The 17,649-nt window shown below is 44.9% G+C and overlaps 1 protein-coding gene across 1 annotated transcript in view; it reads left to right on the forward strand.

The window, feature by feature from the left end:
* The window catches only part of RAB38 (RAB38, member RAS oncogene family), a 34,949-nt gene extending 18,336 nt beyond the window's left edge, over positions 1-16,613 (forward strand). The window contains exon 3 of the mRNA XM_081197476.1: positions 13,420-16,613. Within this exon, the coding sequence (XP_081053602.1) occupies positions 13,420-13,572 (153 nt within the window). The 3' untranslated portion in view covers positions 13,573-16,613. The remainder of the gene's footprint in view (positions 1-13,419) is intronic.
* The last annotated feature ends 1,036 nt before the right edge of the window (positions 16,614-17,649 follow it).

Raw genomic sequence — 17,649 nt, forward strand, 5'->3', positions numbered from 1 at the left:
TTTAAAAAAATTCTAATTATTTCAAGCTCTTAAATAACTATACCGGGCCTCAAGTGTGCTTTGGCCAACGGCAAAGTGAAACCACCCACTATGGAGTTGAGAAAAATCAAGTTTTCATTTATTTTATGGAGGAAAGGTTTTCCCCCCATAATTCAGTTTCTCCAACACAGCCAACAACTGTCCCACTTAAGCAGCAGATTCAAGACATACCCATTGCAGAGGGCTGGAGTATATGCCCTTTGGGTTGCTTCCAACTCTTAAGATTCTATGATTCTACCAAAGGAAGTACTTGGTCACAGGATGGCAACATTTCTCTCACTCACGAGGTCTAGCAGTCGGTGATGCCTCCGAGAATAAACGGCTTTTCTTTATAGAGCTCATGTAACATGTGGAATTCATTTGCCAAAAAAAAAAATGTGTTGGCTGCTGCTGACTCCAAAAGCTTTTCAGAAAGGTTCTGGCATCTTTGGGGAAAACAAATTTATCAATGGCCAGCAGCTATGGCTGCTGAGAATTGACCATCAAAGTTCAATGGCATTGACTTCATTCATTTGAAGCCTGGACATGACTGGGGCTTTTGGCTGCACATGCAGCCCCCGTCATATCAATGAGCAAACAAAGTAGTTCCATTGACCATCGTTTCCTGTTTCCTCTGAACCTGGTAGCTATTGTTTCCAGCTTCAGAAGAGGCCAGAATAACAAAACATGTTTTAGTATGCAAAAGGAAAGGCTGTAAGTCAATCTTGTAACCTATGTTGCTTTGAAGTTGGCTTAATATTCTGGCTTGTTCCAAAATTGTTTACCATAGATTCCTAGTTTGGGCAAACTATACTTTCGGGAACTAGTGGAAGACTTCGTGCTTCGTTTCTCAGCTCTCACAAAGCTAGAGGTGCAGGAACTGCATGCAGTACCAAAAACTTGCTTGTCTCTCAACTGCAATGAGTACTGCAATGCGCTCTACATGGGGCTACCTTTGAAGGTGACCCGGAAACTACAACTAATCCAGAATGCGGCAGCTAGACTGGTGACTGGGAACGGCCACCAAGACCACATAACACCGGTCTTGAAAGACCTACATTGGCTCCCAGTACGTTTCTGAGCACAATTCAAAGTGTTGGTGCTGACCTTTAAAGCCCTAAATGGCCTCGGCCCAGTATACCTGGAGGAGTGTCTCCACCCCCATCATTCAGCCCCAGTGGCGTAGCGTGGGTTGTCAGCACCCGGGGCAAGGCAAGTAATTTGTGCCCCCTAACCCGTGGATTTGCGCCCCCTAACCCGTGGATTTGCGCCCCTAACCCTAACCCCCAGATGTTGCGCCCGGTGCGGCCGGCCCCCCCTGCACCCCCACGCTACGCCACTGTTCAGCCCTGAGGTCCAGCTCCGAGGGCCTTCTGGTGGTTCCCTCCCTGTGAGAAGTGAGGTTACAGGGAACCAGGCAGAGGGCCTTCTCGGTAGTGGCACCCACCCTGTGGAAGGCCCACCCATCAGATGTCAAGGAAATAAACAACTGTCTGACTTTTAGAAGACATCTGAAGGCAGCCCTCTTTAGGGAAGTTTTTAATGTTTGATGTTTTTGTGTGTTTTTAGTCTTCTCTTGGGAGCCTTCCAGAGTGGCTGGGGAGACCAAGCCAGATGGGCGGGATATAAATAGTAAATTATTACTATTATTATTATTATTATTATTATTATTATTATTAAACAGAGGTATGCTTCTCTCAACTGGTCCATTGGGTTGGATCCGAAGCTCTCTCCCCCCCCCCCCACTATGAATCTGTCAGAGGGAGGCTTTTACCATCACAGCCTGCTTGTGAGTTTTCCTTGGTCTCTACGGCATGTTTGATTCTTTCAAATCACCTTGGTTGAAGCCTGTGGTGCAAAAATTAGCTCAGTAGGTCTGTCACCCTCTTACCTGTGAACTGTGGGGTCCGAAGGGTGTCAAATCAATTGCTGAACAGGGGCGTTAGGATATCGATTTCCAAGAGCATCAAGGAATTCTGTGAGAACCCCTCAGTCGCTGGTACCGTGCCCCTTCTATAAAGATGGAAAGCCAGACTTGGGAAAGTTAACTATCCCTAAATATAGGAGGTTTCTTTCTCTTTGACAAGGTTTAACGTTCTAATTTGTTAGATGGCAGATACCACAAAACCCCAAAGAACAAAAGATGCTGCCTTTTTAAAAATGTTGCAGTTGAGTCTATCTTTCATCCCCCCTCCTTTTTTCTTTTTTTTACTATGGTTTTTATCAAGAGGCTAGGAAAGACCTAATATATCCCATTAATTCCTTCCTGGCTTCTCTTCTGAGTGTCTTATGATCAGTCCGCTTCAAGTCTCCAGTAAGTCGATCACAGATGGCAAAGTTTTTGAATGTGGCTGTTTTTGTTAGAGCATTTCTGATCGCCGTACACACAGAGAGACTCACACTGTTTAGTGTTGTTATAACTCTGTGTTTTATTTGAGCTGCATTAATGTGCATTTCTCTTTACGTTATTTTTTGCTAATTGTTGTGTTCTAGTTGTCCATGGACTGCAAATAAAGAAAGTCAGCTAGTTCAGAGAAGTGGTGGCCTGGTTTCTCCATTCCTAAAGCTGATGTTAGGGACGTGGGTGATGCTGTGGGTTAAACCACAGAGCCTAGGATTTGCCAATCAGAAGGTCAGCGGTTCAAATCCCCGCAACGGGGTGAGCTCCCGTTGCTCGGTCCCTGCTCCTGCCAACCTAGCAGTTCGAAAGCACGTCAAAGTGCAAGTAGATAAATAGGTACCGATCCGGCGGGAAGGTAAACGGCGTTTCCGTGTGCTGCTCTGGTTCGCCAGAAGTGGCATACTCATGCTGGCCACATGACCCCGAAGCTGTCTGCGGACAAATGCTGGCTCCCTCGGCCTATAGAGCGAGATGAGCGCACAACCCCAGAGTCGGTCACGACTGGACCTAATGGTCAGGGGTCCCTTTACCTTTACCTAAAGCTGATGTTGGCTCTTTGAGCGAAATAAAACGGGCACTTTTACTGTTCCAATCTTATTTCCCTCCCCTCTGCTAATTGACATGGGCGAGGCAGGCGGGCAGGGAGAAAGGATTCAACATCCCCTCCCCACTTCAAAGGATGGCTCTACATGGCTTTAATCAGCAAAATGAAAACAGGGGGATCCTAATCATGGATCTCCTGCACAGCGTCTTCATCAGCCTAAAAAAAGCAGAAACGTTTTTTTTCCTTGCATAATTAGCTCTCTGGAGATTTAGGGGAATCTGCATGCAGTTGCTATAGATTTTGGAAGGAACACCACGTCTTGGCAGGGAGAGCTCAGACATAAATCTGTAAGCTTAACCTTAGCTGTTGTGTAGCAGGCCCTGCGATAAGCTGAGTCCAAAACATGAGCTGTTCTAGTAATTATTGCTAACGTCTTGCGCATGGCGCACAGCCAATGCCATGCTCTGCCTTGATTTGTTTCTCCATTTTTGTTGCCGTTCATGCAACAAAATGAAAGGGCTTGTAGATCAGTGGTAGTTCATCAGCTTTGTGTACAAAAGGTCCCTGGTTCAATCCCTAACAGAATCTCTAGATGGGACTGGGAGAAGCTCCCTGTTGAAAATCCTTCAGAGCCTCTGCCTGTCAGTGTAGGCAATGCTGAGTTAGGTGGACCAATGTAAAAGGCAGATTCCTAAACAGTGGTTCCTCAGGTTACAAACGCTTCGGGTTTTGCATTTTCAGGTTGCGGACTACGGGAAACCCGAAAGTACCAGAAAGGGTTACTTCCGGGTTTCGCCACTCACACATGCACAGAAACGCTAAATCATGTTTTGCGCATGCACAGAAGCATCAAATCGCGTCACGTGTGCGCAGGCGTGGTGCTGCAGGTTATGAATGCTGTGGGTTGTGGGCATGCCTCAGTCACGGATTACATCTGCAACCCGAGGCTCCACTGTACTCCTCCTTAAGGCTGTAGGTTGCTATCTTTCTATATAATAAAAATGTAAGGCGGTCACACTGCAGCACCCTCTGGAGGATATACCGTGCTGCATCACAGTCCTGGATCTGCATGAAATTGGGGTGCGGGGGGGGGGATTGAAAGGGAAGAGCAGGTTTTTAAATGGCAGTTTTGAACAACAGGAGAAGTTTGGAAAATGCAGGGATGGCGGAATTCAGGGGAACCCTGAGGATATGTGAGGGGGGTGAAGAAATTGCGAGGATGTGGGTTGCTTGAGGGAGCTGTTGAGGATATGTGAGTCTGAATGAGGGGTAAAGGACAGGATGGAGGGCTGGCAAGGTTGTGACACAAGGAGGGGTAGGTGCCCTTCGTGTATACAGGTGTGTATGTGAGATAGAAATTTTTGGGTATTATGCAGGTACTATCTTAGTTTTCTGCCTTGCCCCATCCCTAAGGGCAGGGGTGGATAGGAACCATTTTTTTAAAAAAAGAACACAGGAATGTCAGCAAGATAAGATAGCCACTTAAAATATATATAGGTGAAATCTGCCATTTTGTTTTGTTTATTTAAAAATGTTTTATTGGAGATACATGAGCATTGCACACCCTGAAATGATCTTGATCCACTGTATGTTTTCTCAGCAAGTGTGCCCCAAATACTCAACAAACACTTTCTCCCTGCAGCCCCCACACCCTAAATCTGCTCTGAGAGTTGGGGACCCTCTGGATCAGCTTTAGGTGGTAGGGGCTGCAGTCGGGGGGGGGGGGCATCCCATTGGTTTGAGCAGGAGTCTGTTTGTAACGTGGGTGGCGCTGTGGTCTAAACCACAGAGCCTAGGGCTTGCCAATCAGAAGGTTGGCGGTTCGAATCCCCGCGACAGGGTGAGCTCCCGTTGCTCGGTCCCTGCTCCTGCCAACCTAGCAGTTCAAAAGCACGTCAAAGTGCAAGTAGATAAATAGGTACCGCTCCAGCGGGAAGGTAAACGGTGTTTCCGTGCGCTGCTCTGGTTTGCCAGAAGCGGCTTAGTCATGCTGGCCACATGACCCGGAAGCTGTCTGTGGACAAATGCCAGCTCCCTTGGCCAGTAAAGCGAGATGAGCGCCACAACCCCAGAGTCGTCCACGACTGGACCTAATGGTCAGGGGTCCCTTTACCTTTACCTGTTTGTAAAGTTCTGCGTGTCCCTCAGTGAGTACGGTACCCTTCATCAGTAGAGCATGTGGATTAATCTTAGGACTGTGGGTTCAAGATCCACATTGGGCAATAGATTCCTGCATTGCAAGGGGGTTGGACTAGATAACCCTCATGGTCCTTTCCATCTCTCCAATTCTATGATTCTATGAACAGGCAAAGAAGTATTTTCAGGGGTGTGTATGTGAGATGCAGAATAGAAGTGTTGTAAGTACACAAGATTTGTGCCAGCCTTAGTGAACCTGATGATCCCCAGCTGTTTGGGGCTACAACTCCCGCCAGTGCCAGCTGGGACTGATGGGAATTGTAATCCAAGACAGATAGAGGACACCAGCTTGACACAGACTGATCTGTGCCTATGTTCAGCTGTGAGATTTTTGAGGGCACACACTGAGCTTCACCTCTGAGAAGGAAATGGACCTCAATTCTGGTCTCCCTGCTCTAAACCCAGCATGTTTGCCACTGCACTGCACTATTCCCCCTGCATGAGCATTTCCACTTTGCTCTGCTGACATCTTCTAAAGAAGCCGTTATAAGATAGCCAGAACTACCGCATAGAGATGAGATAAGTATTAGGTCGGTACTCAGGAAGTAATGGGCTTCCTTTGCAGTTCTGCTTCGCTTCCGTTGTGACACGTGGAAGCTACTTCATTAGAACATGAGAAGAGTCTTCCGGTTCAGACCAACGTCCCATTTACTCCAGCAGTTTGTTCTCCCAGTGGCCAACCAGAAGCCTATGGAAAGCCCTCAAACAGGGTCTGAGCACCGGTGGGCAAGAAGGTTATAACCAGAGCCTGAAAACACTTTGTAAAATTAATTGCAAATATATTAGCAGAAAACCAGCTGAATGCATCTCGCTGACGATAGCTTCTGTTTGTTTTCGCCAGTGTGCTCCTGGGGTCTTACACTGGACCCAGAGCCATTGGAGGTATCCTCTTTCAATAATGGTCTGTTATCAGGGCTAGATTTAGGTTTGATGAGGCCCTAAGCAACTGAAGGTAATGGGGCCCTTTATATGTCCAGCTGTCCTTTGTCAACAACAAATTCTCACTGTTTTTTGTGTTGAACATATGCCATATGGTAACTTAGGGACCTAATAGGTATCTAAAGCCATTTGCACATAACAAAATATGTATTTTATGTAGGCACCCTATATATAGAAATGAGCAAACCAGTGATATTTTAGGGAGCAGGCTAGCAGGCAGGGCCCATTACTTACATCATAGGAGCCTACACAACACCAAACACTGTTGCTGTATGTAGGTTTTATTTTAATTCTTTTTTATCTTATATTTTGCAAATGTACACCCAGGGGTGTTTTTTCCTTTAATTTTTTTTGGGGGGCCCCCAAGAGAGTGGGGCCCTAAGCTAAAGTTTGTTTAGCTTATACGTAAATCCAACACTGTCTGTTATGTCCCTGCTAGGCCAAGGCCTGGTGACCATGGCAACCGTTTATCTATCCTTCGCCTCATTTCAGAATCCAGAGGTCCAGACTGAGAAACATCTCTGTGTTCTTCTCATTGCAACAGGATACAAGCTGTTAATGAGTCGCAGTTGTTCTGAACTAAAGATTCTTTTCATTTTCCTAGCTCAGAAAGCCCCTTCTTCAGCATCGCTGGATAGGAATGGATGAATCTATCAATGTTGGTTTCTCAAATTTTCTCATTTTCCCCCTATCTTAAATTCGTACATTGGACAAACAAACAGACGAATAAATGCACGTATCGCAGAACACAAGAATGCCGTCAAAAAAGAAGAAAAAACTTCCTCTCTTTACCAACACACGAAAGAAACAGGACACGAAATTAATTTTGCAGATTCCAAATTGCTCTTTAACATGGAACATCACCACAAGAGAATAATCATGGAAGCCATCGAGATAGAGAAACACCCTCACAACATGAACAAGCGTGACGACACGTCCCGCCTGCCAGACATCTGGAAATTAGCCCTCCCCACAAAAACCGACACCAGAACCAGAGGCACACAGAACGCCATCTCCAATCAACCACACCAGACCCAAACCCAGACCCTCTCCACAGATAAATTACAGACACCATCCAGTAGCCAAACCATAGTGGCACCTCCGGATGCTGCACCCCCCTGCAATCCCTACACAGATCTGGCTGGCACAGGGCACAAAACCACAGCTCGCCCCTATACACGAAGCCAAGCCAGAGCACAACTAAGTGCAGTACAACCATCTTCTCAGAAAAACTCTTCACAAGGTCAAGAGGTCAAGACACGAAAGCTTTAGCAACTAATCCACACCTAATGACCCTCCTAAGTGGTACTCAGAATATCACTCAAGTAATCACTCAAGATATCCCTCAAGTAATTAATGAACAAAAGAAGAAAAGGCACATTAACCTAGGAACTTCCTATCTGCCCAGAACGTTGGAGGCTATACACCACACCCCCTCAACAGTATTTATAGGAACTCAAACACTGAGATCCTGCTCTGTTCTAGTAACAAGAAGCCGAAAGCACCAGCCTGAAGATGACGAGTGAGACCTCGTCGAAACGTCGCCTAGACACCCCAACTCTTACACGGGAAGATACCCGAAAACACCAAAACCTGCATTCCTGTACCCGTGAAAATCTACGAAAGCATATATATATATATATATATATATATATATATATGCTTTCGTAGATTTTCACGGGTACAGGAATGTAGGTTTTGGTGTCTTCGGGTGTCTTCCCGTGTAAGAGTTGGGGTGTCTAGGCGACGTTTCGACGAGGTCTCACTCGTCATCTTCAGGCTGGTGCTTTCGGCTTCTTGTTACTGGAACAGAGCAGGGTCTCAGTGTTTGAGTTCCTATAAATACTGTTGAGGGGGTGTGGTGGGAACTTCCTCTCTGCACCACACCCCCTCAACAGTATTTATAGGAACTCAAACACTGAGACCCTGCTCTGTTCCAGTAACAAGAAGCCGAAAGCACCAGCCTGAAGATGACGAGTGAGACCTCGTCGAAACGTCGCCTAGACACCCCAACTCTTACACGGGAAGACACCCGAAGACACCAAAACCTACATATATATATATATATATATATATATATAATTTTTATTGGTTTTACATAAATTTATACATTTTAACTTTAACCATTTCAAAACATTAAAATAAAAAAGTTCTTTCAAACCTTTGGACCTCCTCCTCTCCCTCCATTGTTTCCATTTCCAAAGAAAATATTTTTGTTCTGCATCTTTTACCTTTATCTATCTGTTATATATTCATAGTTTCCAAAGTTCATTTCACATTACAAGTGTCATTGTATCCCTGCCAATGATTTTAGCTGTTTACACTGGTCTTTTAAATACTATAAAAAAATTATTCCAGTCTTTTAGAAATACTTGATCTTCCTGGTTTCTGATCTGGTTTTTCCCCAATCTTAAATTCAGATCCCTCACATTTTTCCATCAATTTGCATTTTTTTTAAGTTCTAATGAAAATTGGCCATCATTTTAGTGTGAATTTCTCCTAACGTTCACATTTTTTTTCAAAGCATTTTCTCCTACTACAATTTTATATCTATACATGCATTTTTATGCACACACAAAAATGTGCATTTTTCTACACACCTCTTGAGTGGGGTTCTGTGTTGCAAAATTCAGGGAAGTACGAATTTTGAAAGATCCCTGTGTTTCAGTTCGTGCATTGTTTTGGAGAGTGGAAATTATGTAGGTTTTCCTTTAAATGCAAACTGAATTGAATTTCTTTCCCTTCCCTGTTTCCAGAAACCTCCCCCTCACCACCACCCCAAAATAAAAGCAGTCCAATCGGATTTCTCTTTATACTGGAGGAATCCCAGATAAGCTTCCAGTGAACCCCAAGAATTCCCTACAGTTTGCATTGCTCTGCGTCAGGGTGACATGAAGGCCTTAGCAGAATTTAAAGTGGGTGGCAGAGAAAATGGGGAAAACCCACTGCTGGCTTCAACTCTGCTCATGTGCAGCCCCTGACAGATTTACCTTCCTCCAGGAGAGTCTGTCCTTGACAGGAGGAAAAAATTATTCCTCACCCTCTGCTTTTCCATTGTACAGATGTCAGTAGCTGGAGCTACCAAGGACAGGACTGCAAATGTAAATAGTCACTGTGATTAAGTGATTAGGTTGCTGGCCTTCTGAACTGGCCTTTGACAGAACACACCCAAGGGTGGGGGGACGAATCTCTGCAAAGTCCACCTCCCTCCGCTTCCTTGGTGCCTGTTGAACAGAAGGCAAGGACCTGGGGCAATCTCTGTTAATGGAGGGTGGGAATTAAAAGTGTTTATTTGTTCTCTCCATTTGCATCCAAACCCTTCAGACAGAACGCTTCCAAGGGCAGCTGACACAGCAGCAATCGATAAAACAATCAGCGTTACAGAATGCAATAAAACTCAAGTTACAGCATGAATCTTAATGAAAATGAGGGCGATGAAAATGATCCATTCGAGACAGGGAGGTTTTTAAATCGGCGGGGGCATCCTTAACCAAAAATATTAACTGTGTAGGTACCAGATAAGCCATTTTTTGTTGGGGGGAGAGCATTCAGCATTCACCAGTGTCACCCAACACACTTTATTTAATGAATTAACCCTTTATTGAATTAACCCTTAAGTAAGAAACTGAATGATCTCTGCTGTTGCACTTCCAGTATACAGTTTCCCCTGGGTTTCAAAGGACACACAATTCCACCTTTCCATAAACTGCTTGACTGTGTAAATTCTAGACACAGCTTTACATCCCTAGACCATAAGAATCATCAATCCTAAGAGATTTACATGGCCAATCATAAACCATTTCATTTGGAAGTGGGAAGCAGCCCATGAAAACTAAAACTAATAAAGGCACATTATGTCAGCAAAGAAAGCAAGGCACCCAGATGTGACAGGATTTATTTCAGGTATTAGAAATGAAAGCTCTAGGCATTAATGTTGTGTGTTTGTTTTACAGCTGTATGAAAAATGCAAAAATTATACTGGTGACGAATTCTGAACTGTAGCCCGAAATTGCTTGAAGGCCTATTCAGTAAAGTGTCATATTTTCTCTTCAGGTTAATGTTACGATGCTCAATAATGATAAACCTGGAAGTTTTGAGCATTGTGGTGTGTGTCCTAGTAACAGAACAGAAATCCCAAAATTGTGTGCCTAAATGTGCCATGGGTGGGACATGTACCATTGAAACTATTCTAGTAGTATGTTTTTCTGCAGAATTTGTATTCCATTTCCAAAAATGCATGATAAATTGATATGGTACCTTGGTTGTTGAACGTAATCCATTCCGGAAGACATTCAACTTCTGGAATGTTCAACAACCGAGGCGCAATGGGTGGCCAGCAATTTCGATGGAGAAACATGCCTTGGGAGCCGTTCAACTTCCAAGGCGCGTTCAAAAACGGAAGCATTCACTTTCGGGTTTTCAGTGTCCAGGTTCTGAATTGTTCAGCTTCTGAGACGCTCGAAAACTGAGGTTCCACTGTACCAGTCAAATTGGGTCGTGTTTGGTTTTCTATTTATGGGTCATATTACTTTCACATGGTCCGCCAAAGAATGTGTGAGCTTTCCATCTGCTTGGCTGCTGTGAGAAAAGGATACTAGGCTAGATGGGGCTTTGGTCTGACCTACCTGGGTTGTTCCCAGGTTCTTAAGTGTGAGCTTCTGAATAGGGTTGACTATGTTGTATGGTGCTACTTTGACCGGGGTAGGGGGCGTCTCCTGAAATGAGGCTGAGGAATCTTGCACCAGTGATGCTTCACTTGTTTAAGGTTCTTCCACCCAGTTTTCAGAGAGCAGAGGAAATATCAGTTGCTCAAGTTGCCTTCAGCTCAAAGCATTCTACAACACCTCGACAGTCACTTATGGTCAACCAAAGGAATTTGCAGGTCTGTTCAGAATGTTGTATGATAGACTCAAGTCCTTTGAGGTTGGTGCCTGCTCTCCATCCGTCGCCAACGTGTAAGCTGTTAAATTTCACAGTGAGGTGCAAGCCATCAAGAGCCAATATCTGGCTGGGTCCACCACACACAAGCATCTCTGAACGCAGCCATGCAATTAATTACCCTGGGATAAGTATTATAGACTCACAGAATTGTAGAGTTGGAAGGGACTCCAAGGGTCATCTAGTCCAACTTCTTTGAAGTCTCTCAGCCCCACTCACCTCACAGAGTGTTTGCTGTGGGGGAGGAAGGGAAAGGAGATTGTTAGCTGCTTTGAGACTCCTGAAGGGGAGTGAAAGGCGGGATATCAAATCCAAACTCTTCTTCTTTCCTGGTGGTGAGGAATTTCATGGGTCCATTCTGAAAGCAGAGCCCATACTGTCCAACCTTTTCAGATAAAAATCTGAGATGTGCATCTTCCGGGATGCTCTTCTGGGCAAGTCACATGACCCACACAATGATCCTGCCCACAAAAAACACTTTTTCGGGGTGCAATCTCACATGACACCCCAAAATGCATTTTTTTGGCACTGTGCAAGATCACAGCCCCAAATAAAGCATTTTTCTTGGGGTGAGAGCGAGAGTGCACACTCAAAATGGCTGCTGCGATCTTGCATGAAAAAATGGGATGTCCCATTTTCCCCCAATCACTGGGTGGGTATGACATGCCTGTTCAGGATTCTTAAATCCAACCCAGAGTTCATTTGTTCGCTTCAAATGCCTTTGCTATATTCAGACTCCAGTCTGTGCCACTTTCCTCCTTTTGTAAGTTTGCATTTCAGATATTTATACCTTGCCTGTCATGCTAAACCTTCACAAGGACAGACAAGCAATGCATCAGGTATATAACAGGATTAAAAACAGGCCAATAAATGTCAAAACAACCCAAAACAGCAGCAGCAAAAACATTAGTCCCAGCGTGAAAGCCACAAAATCCGATGAGGTAGTACGCAAAATGGATCACCAATAAAGGGGGGGGTGCACACTTCCTGGAAGACAGCTAGCAAGACATCAGTCTGATGATTATGGGGGGCCAGAGGACAGGACCTTGGAGGCCAATCGAAGGCTTGGAAAGCTTTGCATGTGTGTAGTGTCATTGCTTTCATTATTATGGCATGTATGTTTGTGTTTTTACATCGTTAACTGCCCTGTGGTCTTCAGATGAAAGGTGGTATAGAAATTTAATAATAGGTGGTGGCCCTTAAAATAACAAGGTCCCAAACTGTTCAAACCTTACCTGTTAAAGCCAGCACTTTCAGCTAAATCCATCAATACGCACTCAATGCTACTGGCAGAGAATTGGTGATAGGAAAGTCCCTCAAAGAGCATCCAGACAGACCTCCTGGGTAGCTCAGTGGCATAGCCCACAAAGACTTTCAGAGACCTATAAGAATTGTGTTTATTTGAGAATCCATCAAAAGTGCATATTTTGTGACTTTCAGAGATTTAGAAGACTTCTGTTTATTTGGTTTTTGCAGAGTGCATATTTCATATATTTCATATTGTACAATGTTCTGTATAGATTACCGTATTTTTTTGCTCCGTAAGACTCACCTAACCATAAGACGCACCTAGTTTTTAGAGGAGGTAAACAAGAAAAAAAATATTCTGAACAAAACAGTGGATGTATGATTTTTGTGGTTCATGCTGTGGCCACAGACATGATATGTGATTCGACAGTGGTTTTGGGGTAGCCCAATGCAAAAATCCTGAGGATCCATGTGGATCGGTGCTTTGTAACCACGTTTTTGCACCATTGCAACCCCACAAAACAGTAGATGCGTGGGGTTTTTTTGGTGCAGGCTGTAGCCCTGGACATGCTATGTGATCTGATGGAGAATTTGGGGTGACCCAATGCAAAAATCCTGAGGATTCCTGTGCTTTTACCTCCCCCCTCCCAGGCAGCCTCCTTTATCTCTAGAGTCCCTTATCTCCCCTCCCGATCGCTTGCTGATCAGCTGCTCAGCGGCTTTGTTTCAACACCCCCTTCCCTCTTTCTAAAAAAAAGAGCATGATCTGCTTTTTGCCCCTGGGCAATTTGGCTCCAGGGACCACGCATTCGCTCCATAAGACGCACAGACATTCCCCCTTACTTTTTAGGAGGAAAAAAGTGTGTCTTATGGAGCAAAAAATATGGTACATAAAGAGTTTATATTGATATCGCATTGTTGTACTTGGTCATCGTGTTGCCTTTAGATACAGTGGCAGAGCAGCTGCCTTGCGGGCAGAAGGCTCCTGATTCAATCCCGGATGGTATTTCCAGGAAGGGATGGGAAAGACTCCTGCCTGAAATCATATCCAGCTGCTGCCAGTCAGTGTGGACAATACTGAACTGGGTAGACCCGATATCTAACTTGTGCTTCTTCTTTTTTCCTTCACCTACAGGAAAACATAAACATTGACGAAGCTTCCAGGTGCTTGGTGAAACATATCATTGCTAGCGAGAGTGACCCAGTGCAGCCCGTCGAACCCGATGTCGTCAAACCGCACTTGAATTCCTCCAAGCTCGTCAGCTGCTCAGCTTGCTTTAAGTCCTAAGTAACTTCCGAGCTGTTTGTGGACACTGGAACTGAGCAAATAACTCACGAGAGGAAAGCGTCTCCACATAGCCCAGCCTTTGCTAGTCCAGAACATGAAACCAAGATCAGGAAATTTGCAACCTTCCCAAACACGCGGTTGAAAAAAAATATATATATCAAAGTTGTTGCTTTAAATTTTTTGGATGGTTTGCCTTGTAGGGTCCCCCACAAATGTTTGATATTCACAGTCTGGGCTATATCTCTGAATCATCACCGCTCAGCCAAGGTGCTCTCTTTAAGAAGGCTGAGATATTACATTCATTGCTTCTTTTGTGAATACCTGCTTGAGGGAGACTTTAAAATTTGCTTTCTGGGGATACATCATAGTTACAAGCATACCCACAGAAAGCAAAATTATTTTTTAAAAGAGCTGAATATCCACGGCTATTTTGCGAAAATATATGATGGGGTTAAATGCAATATTTCTTCTAGGGATTTTTAGTGGGCGGGGGGTGGAATAGATATAGTTTGCTCTGCAGCCCAGTGACATGAGCTCTAGATTCTGGCAGTATTTCCTACTGCTTAGATGAGTCATTTGGGAATCAGAAGTCTTCCTTGGGGACAAGCAGATGTTTTCATTCCTGTTCTGAGGGTTGGCTCTGCTTCACGTCCCACTCTGCCTGCCTCCTGGTTTAACCATGAGAGTGACAAAAATGAATTCCAAGTGTGTTCTTATGCTGCAGTTTTTCATTCGTGCCCTTTCCCCCTTTCAGGTTTCTTTTGGGCACAAAAATAAAACATAGGAATGTACAATCCCTCTTGCATCAAACCAGACACCAGCCTTTTGTCTCTTCAAGTGGCCAACCAGATAACTCAGGGAATCTCACAAGCAGAACATGAGGAGGCTTGTCCTTCTCCTGCTACTATTCCCCATGACTGGCATCTAGAGATATGTTGTCCCTAATCCTGGAGGTTCCATGCAGCCACCATAACTAGCAGCCACTGGCAGCTTTGCTCTCCATGAATTTATATGCACTCATGCATATTGGTAATCTATAAAGTGAGGGAAACCCCCTAGAGTTGGGTCCACAACTCTAGTCATTCCTACTCAGGGGCGGAGCAAGGTGGGTGCATTGGGGGGTGGAGCGCCCTGGGTGTCATCTCCTAGGGGGGTGACATTTGGCACCACGGCCATCCGTAATTCCTGCCTACCCTGAGCCGTCGTGGGAAGGGCGATAGCTGCAGTGCTTTGCAGGCATCCTTCTCCCCTTTCCCCTTCGTTTTGACAGTTCTGCTGGAGGAGGCAGGCAGGCAGGCAGGGAGAGGATGGGAAGGAGGCAGGCGAGCAAATCAGCAGAGGAAACCCCCCCCCCCAAAAAAAGTTCAAGAACTTTGGCCAATCCTTCCCTTAAAAAAGCTCAACAGCTCCTGGCAATGACAATTGGTAGATCACAGCCAGTCTTTTTATACTGTGAGTAGATCACAGTCTCTTGGGAGTCCAACTAGATTTCAGGGGGAGTGGGGAGAGAAGATTTTTTTTGCACCGGGTACCACCTGACATTGCTATGCCACTGCCTAGGCTTAAGTCCCATTGATTTCAATGGATCTGCTCAGAGCATCACAAAGTCTGCATCCAACATAGTGGCAAACTGAAAAAGTGGCAAACTGAACATAGTGCATCCACTATGGCAAACTGAAAATAATCTGAAAAAGTCCTGACTTTTTAAAGAAATTGGAAGATGGCAGATTACTTGTACAAGAGTGCCACTCCTCCAACGAAATCAGGTCATTTGTCGCCTTCCCGAATCTGAAAAGAAATTTTGCAAAATCGCATTGAGCCTTTCACAGCTGTTGCAGAGATTAATAGTATGGCATGCCCGTGCTTGCTCACAGGTGACTGAAACTTATTACACAGTGGTGTGAAAAGCTACACATTCTGCACAACAATTAGAGGATTGTGAGTTCTACTGTCTCCTTGCTTGTATGTAGCCCAAAGCCAGATAGACGGGCCTGGCTTTAAGGAACCTATAGCTCTCCAGATGTGGCTGGCTTGTGTATCCATTAGCTCTGACCATTGAGGCTGATGGGACTTGGGAGTCCCAAGAATATCTAGAGCAGGTGTAGGGAATCTGTGCCCCTCCTACTCCCAAACTACAACTCCCAACATAACCGGTCAGCATAACCAATGGTCAGGGATGGGGAGAGTTGTAGTTCAACAACAGCTAGAGAGCTACAGATTCGCTGCCCCTTGATTTAGAGGGTCACAGGTCCTTTTCCATGGACTAAACGACCTATAAAGCACTCTCCAACACTTAGGATCCTCTGGTTTTGTTTCTTTGGAATTTCAGCCCCGCTGATTTTAGCAGAATTTGCTCCCAAGCCAGGACGCCTATCAGCTGGATAGCTCAGCTGGTGATCAGTTGCCTGGATAAATTTCATTTAAAATTGCAGCCTTAATGTAGTACATCTCGACTGACTTTTCATCCTTCAGGATTCTAATGGCACCTGTGACATAGGCTTCAGCTGTCCCTGCCTTCCTGAGAGTAAGCCTCATTGGACTCCATGAGAACTTCTGAGTATCACATACACTGCCAACTAGTCACAGGCACCACAGATCTATATAAATGGCTACTTGGGAGTAAGCCCCATTGAATTTAATGGGAATTATTCCCAGGAAAGTGTATAGCAGGGACAAGGCACCTTATGTGGTTTGACTCCTACTCCCATAATATCCCTGACTGGGATATAATGTTGGCTGAGGCTGATGGGAGTTGGAGTCCATCTGCACACAGGGAGCCTTAATGTTGTCAACCAGGGATGATCACACTTGGCTACCTCAACAAGGGCATGCAGAAATCCAGGTGTTTTATTCCCGCCCCTTAAAATGTGCTACACATCTTAAGAACAAGAGTGATGTATCCACTGAGATTTCAACAGAAGAGCTGTACTGCTACTAGAACGTGATCACAAGCCTTAAGATGCAGCTCTTGAAAAGAAGCGCTCCACTTTCTACAGAGGGAAAACTTTTTGTTCCAAAGAAATAAAGAATCCATCCCCCGATTGTGGTGCTTCTTGTTTGCAAAGCCAGGTGGATACACAGAGCCCAAGAAATGTGTGTCTAGCGAGAATACAGACTCTGTGTCCCTCCTGACCATTGGACAAGCTGGCTGGGGTTGCAGGGATTTGAGTCCGACAACATTGGGATGGGCCACAGGTGTTTATATCCATCTTTGATTAAAATAGGGGAGTGTGAGATTTGCATACACAAAACCCCTCTGCTTGAACCCTTCACTCCGAAATGGACCTATAGACCCCGGGAAGAGAACTCTATCCTGAAGAAGGGTATTGTGGAAATGTTAAGGATAGTAAGAAAGGATATATTGCATAAGTATTATCCTTCCTTCACTCACACTAGTGTGTGATGCAGCAGAGCAGATTTCCCTTAATATAGCAGGAAGCTAGTTTGCAGATTTACTTGAATCTCTTTTGTTAAGTAATTCAGTCTGGGCTGCCTTGATGGATTATTCCTAGTGTCCCCTTCCATCCCTCTTAAAAGAATAAAGACACAAGTCTTTCCTTAAAAGTAACAAGAAGTTTACTCACATTTCAGTTCACAATTTGATCCCTGAAAGGCAGGCTTTACTTAGTAGTTACATAACAATCTGTGAGTTCATCTCACATGGAGACTGAGCTCATGTGCTGCTGGCTGAGAGCCAGCAGACAGCAAAATTACATTAAGAGAACAAAATGGCTGCAGGAGAGCAGCGTGGCAACAAGAGAGCAGCAAGCAAGAGATGGAGAGCGAGAGAGAGAAAATGGCTGTATGACTCACCTCTTTTATGGAGTCAGCCAGGGCCACGCCTAACTCCCAGGTCACATGCAGGGGGAGGGCGCTCCAGACCAGTGGAACAGGAAGTTACACTGACTGGTGAAACATCCCCCTTGCCTGTGCCCACTCTAGGAAAATAAGGAATGTTGCATTTGACTGTTCCAATGGATTACATCCCACAGGTAACTCTAGCAATGTGCATGGATAATATTTTAACAAGGCATCATCTCTTCACCAAGACCCCCACCTGAAAAAAGGAACAAAGGT

This window comes from Podarcis bocagei (assembly GCF_964188305.1).
Source record: "Podarcis bocagei genome assembly, chromosome: 6".
Classification (NCBI taxonomy): domain Eukaryota; kingdom Metazoa; phylum Chordata; class Lepidosauria; order Squamata; family Lacertidae; genus Podarcis; species Podarcis bocagei.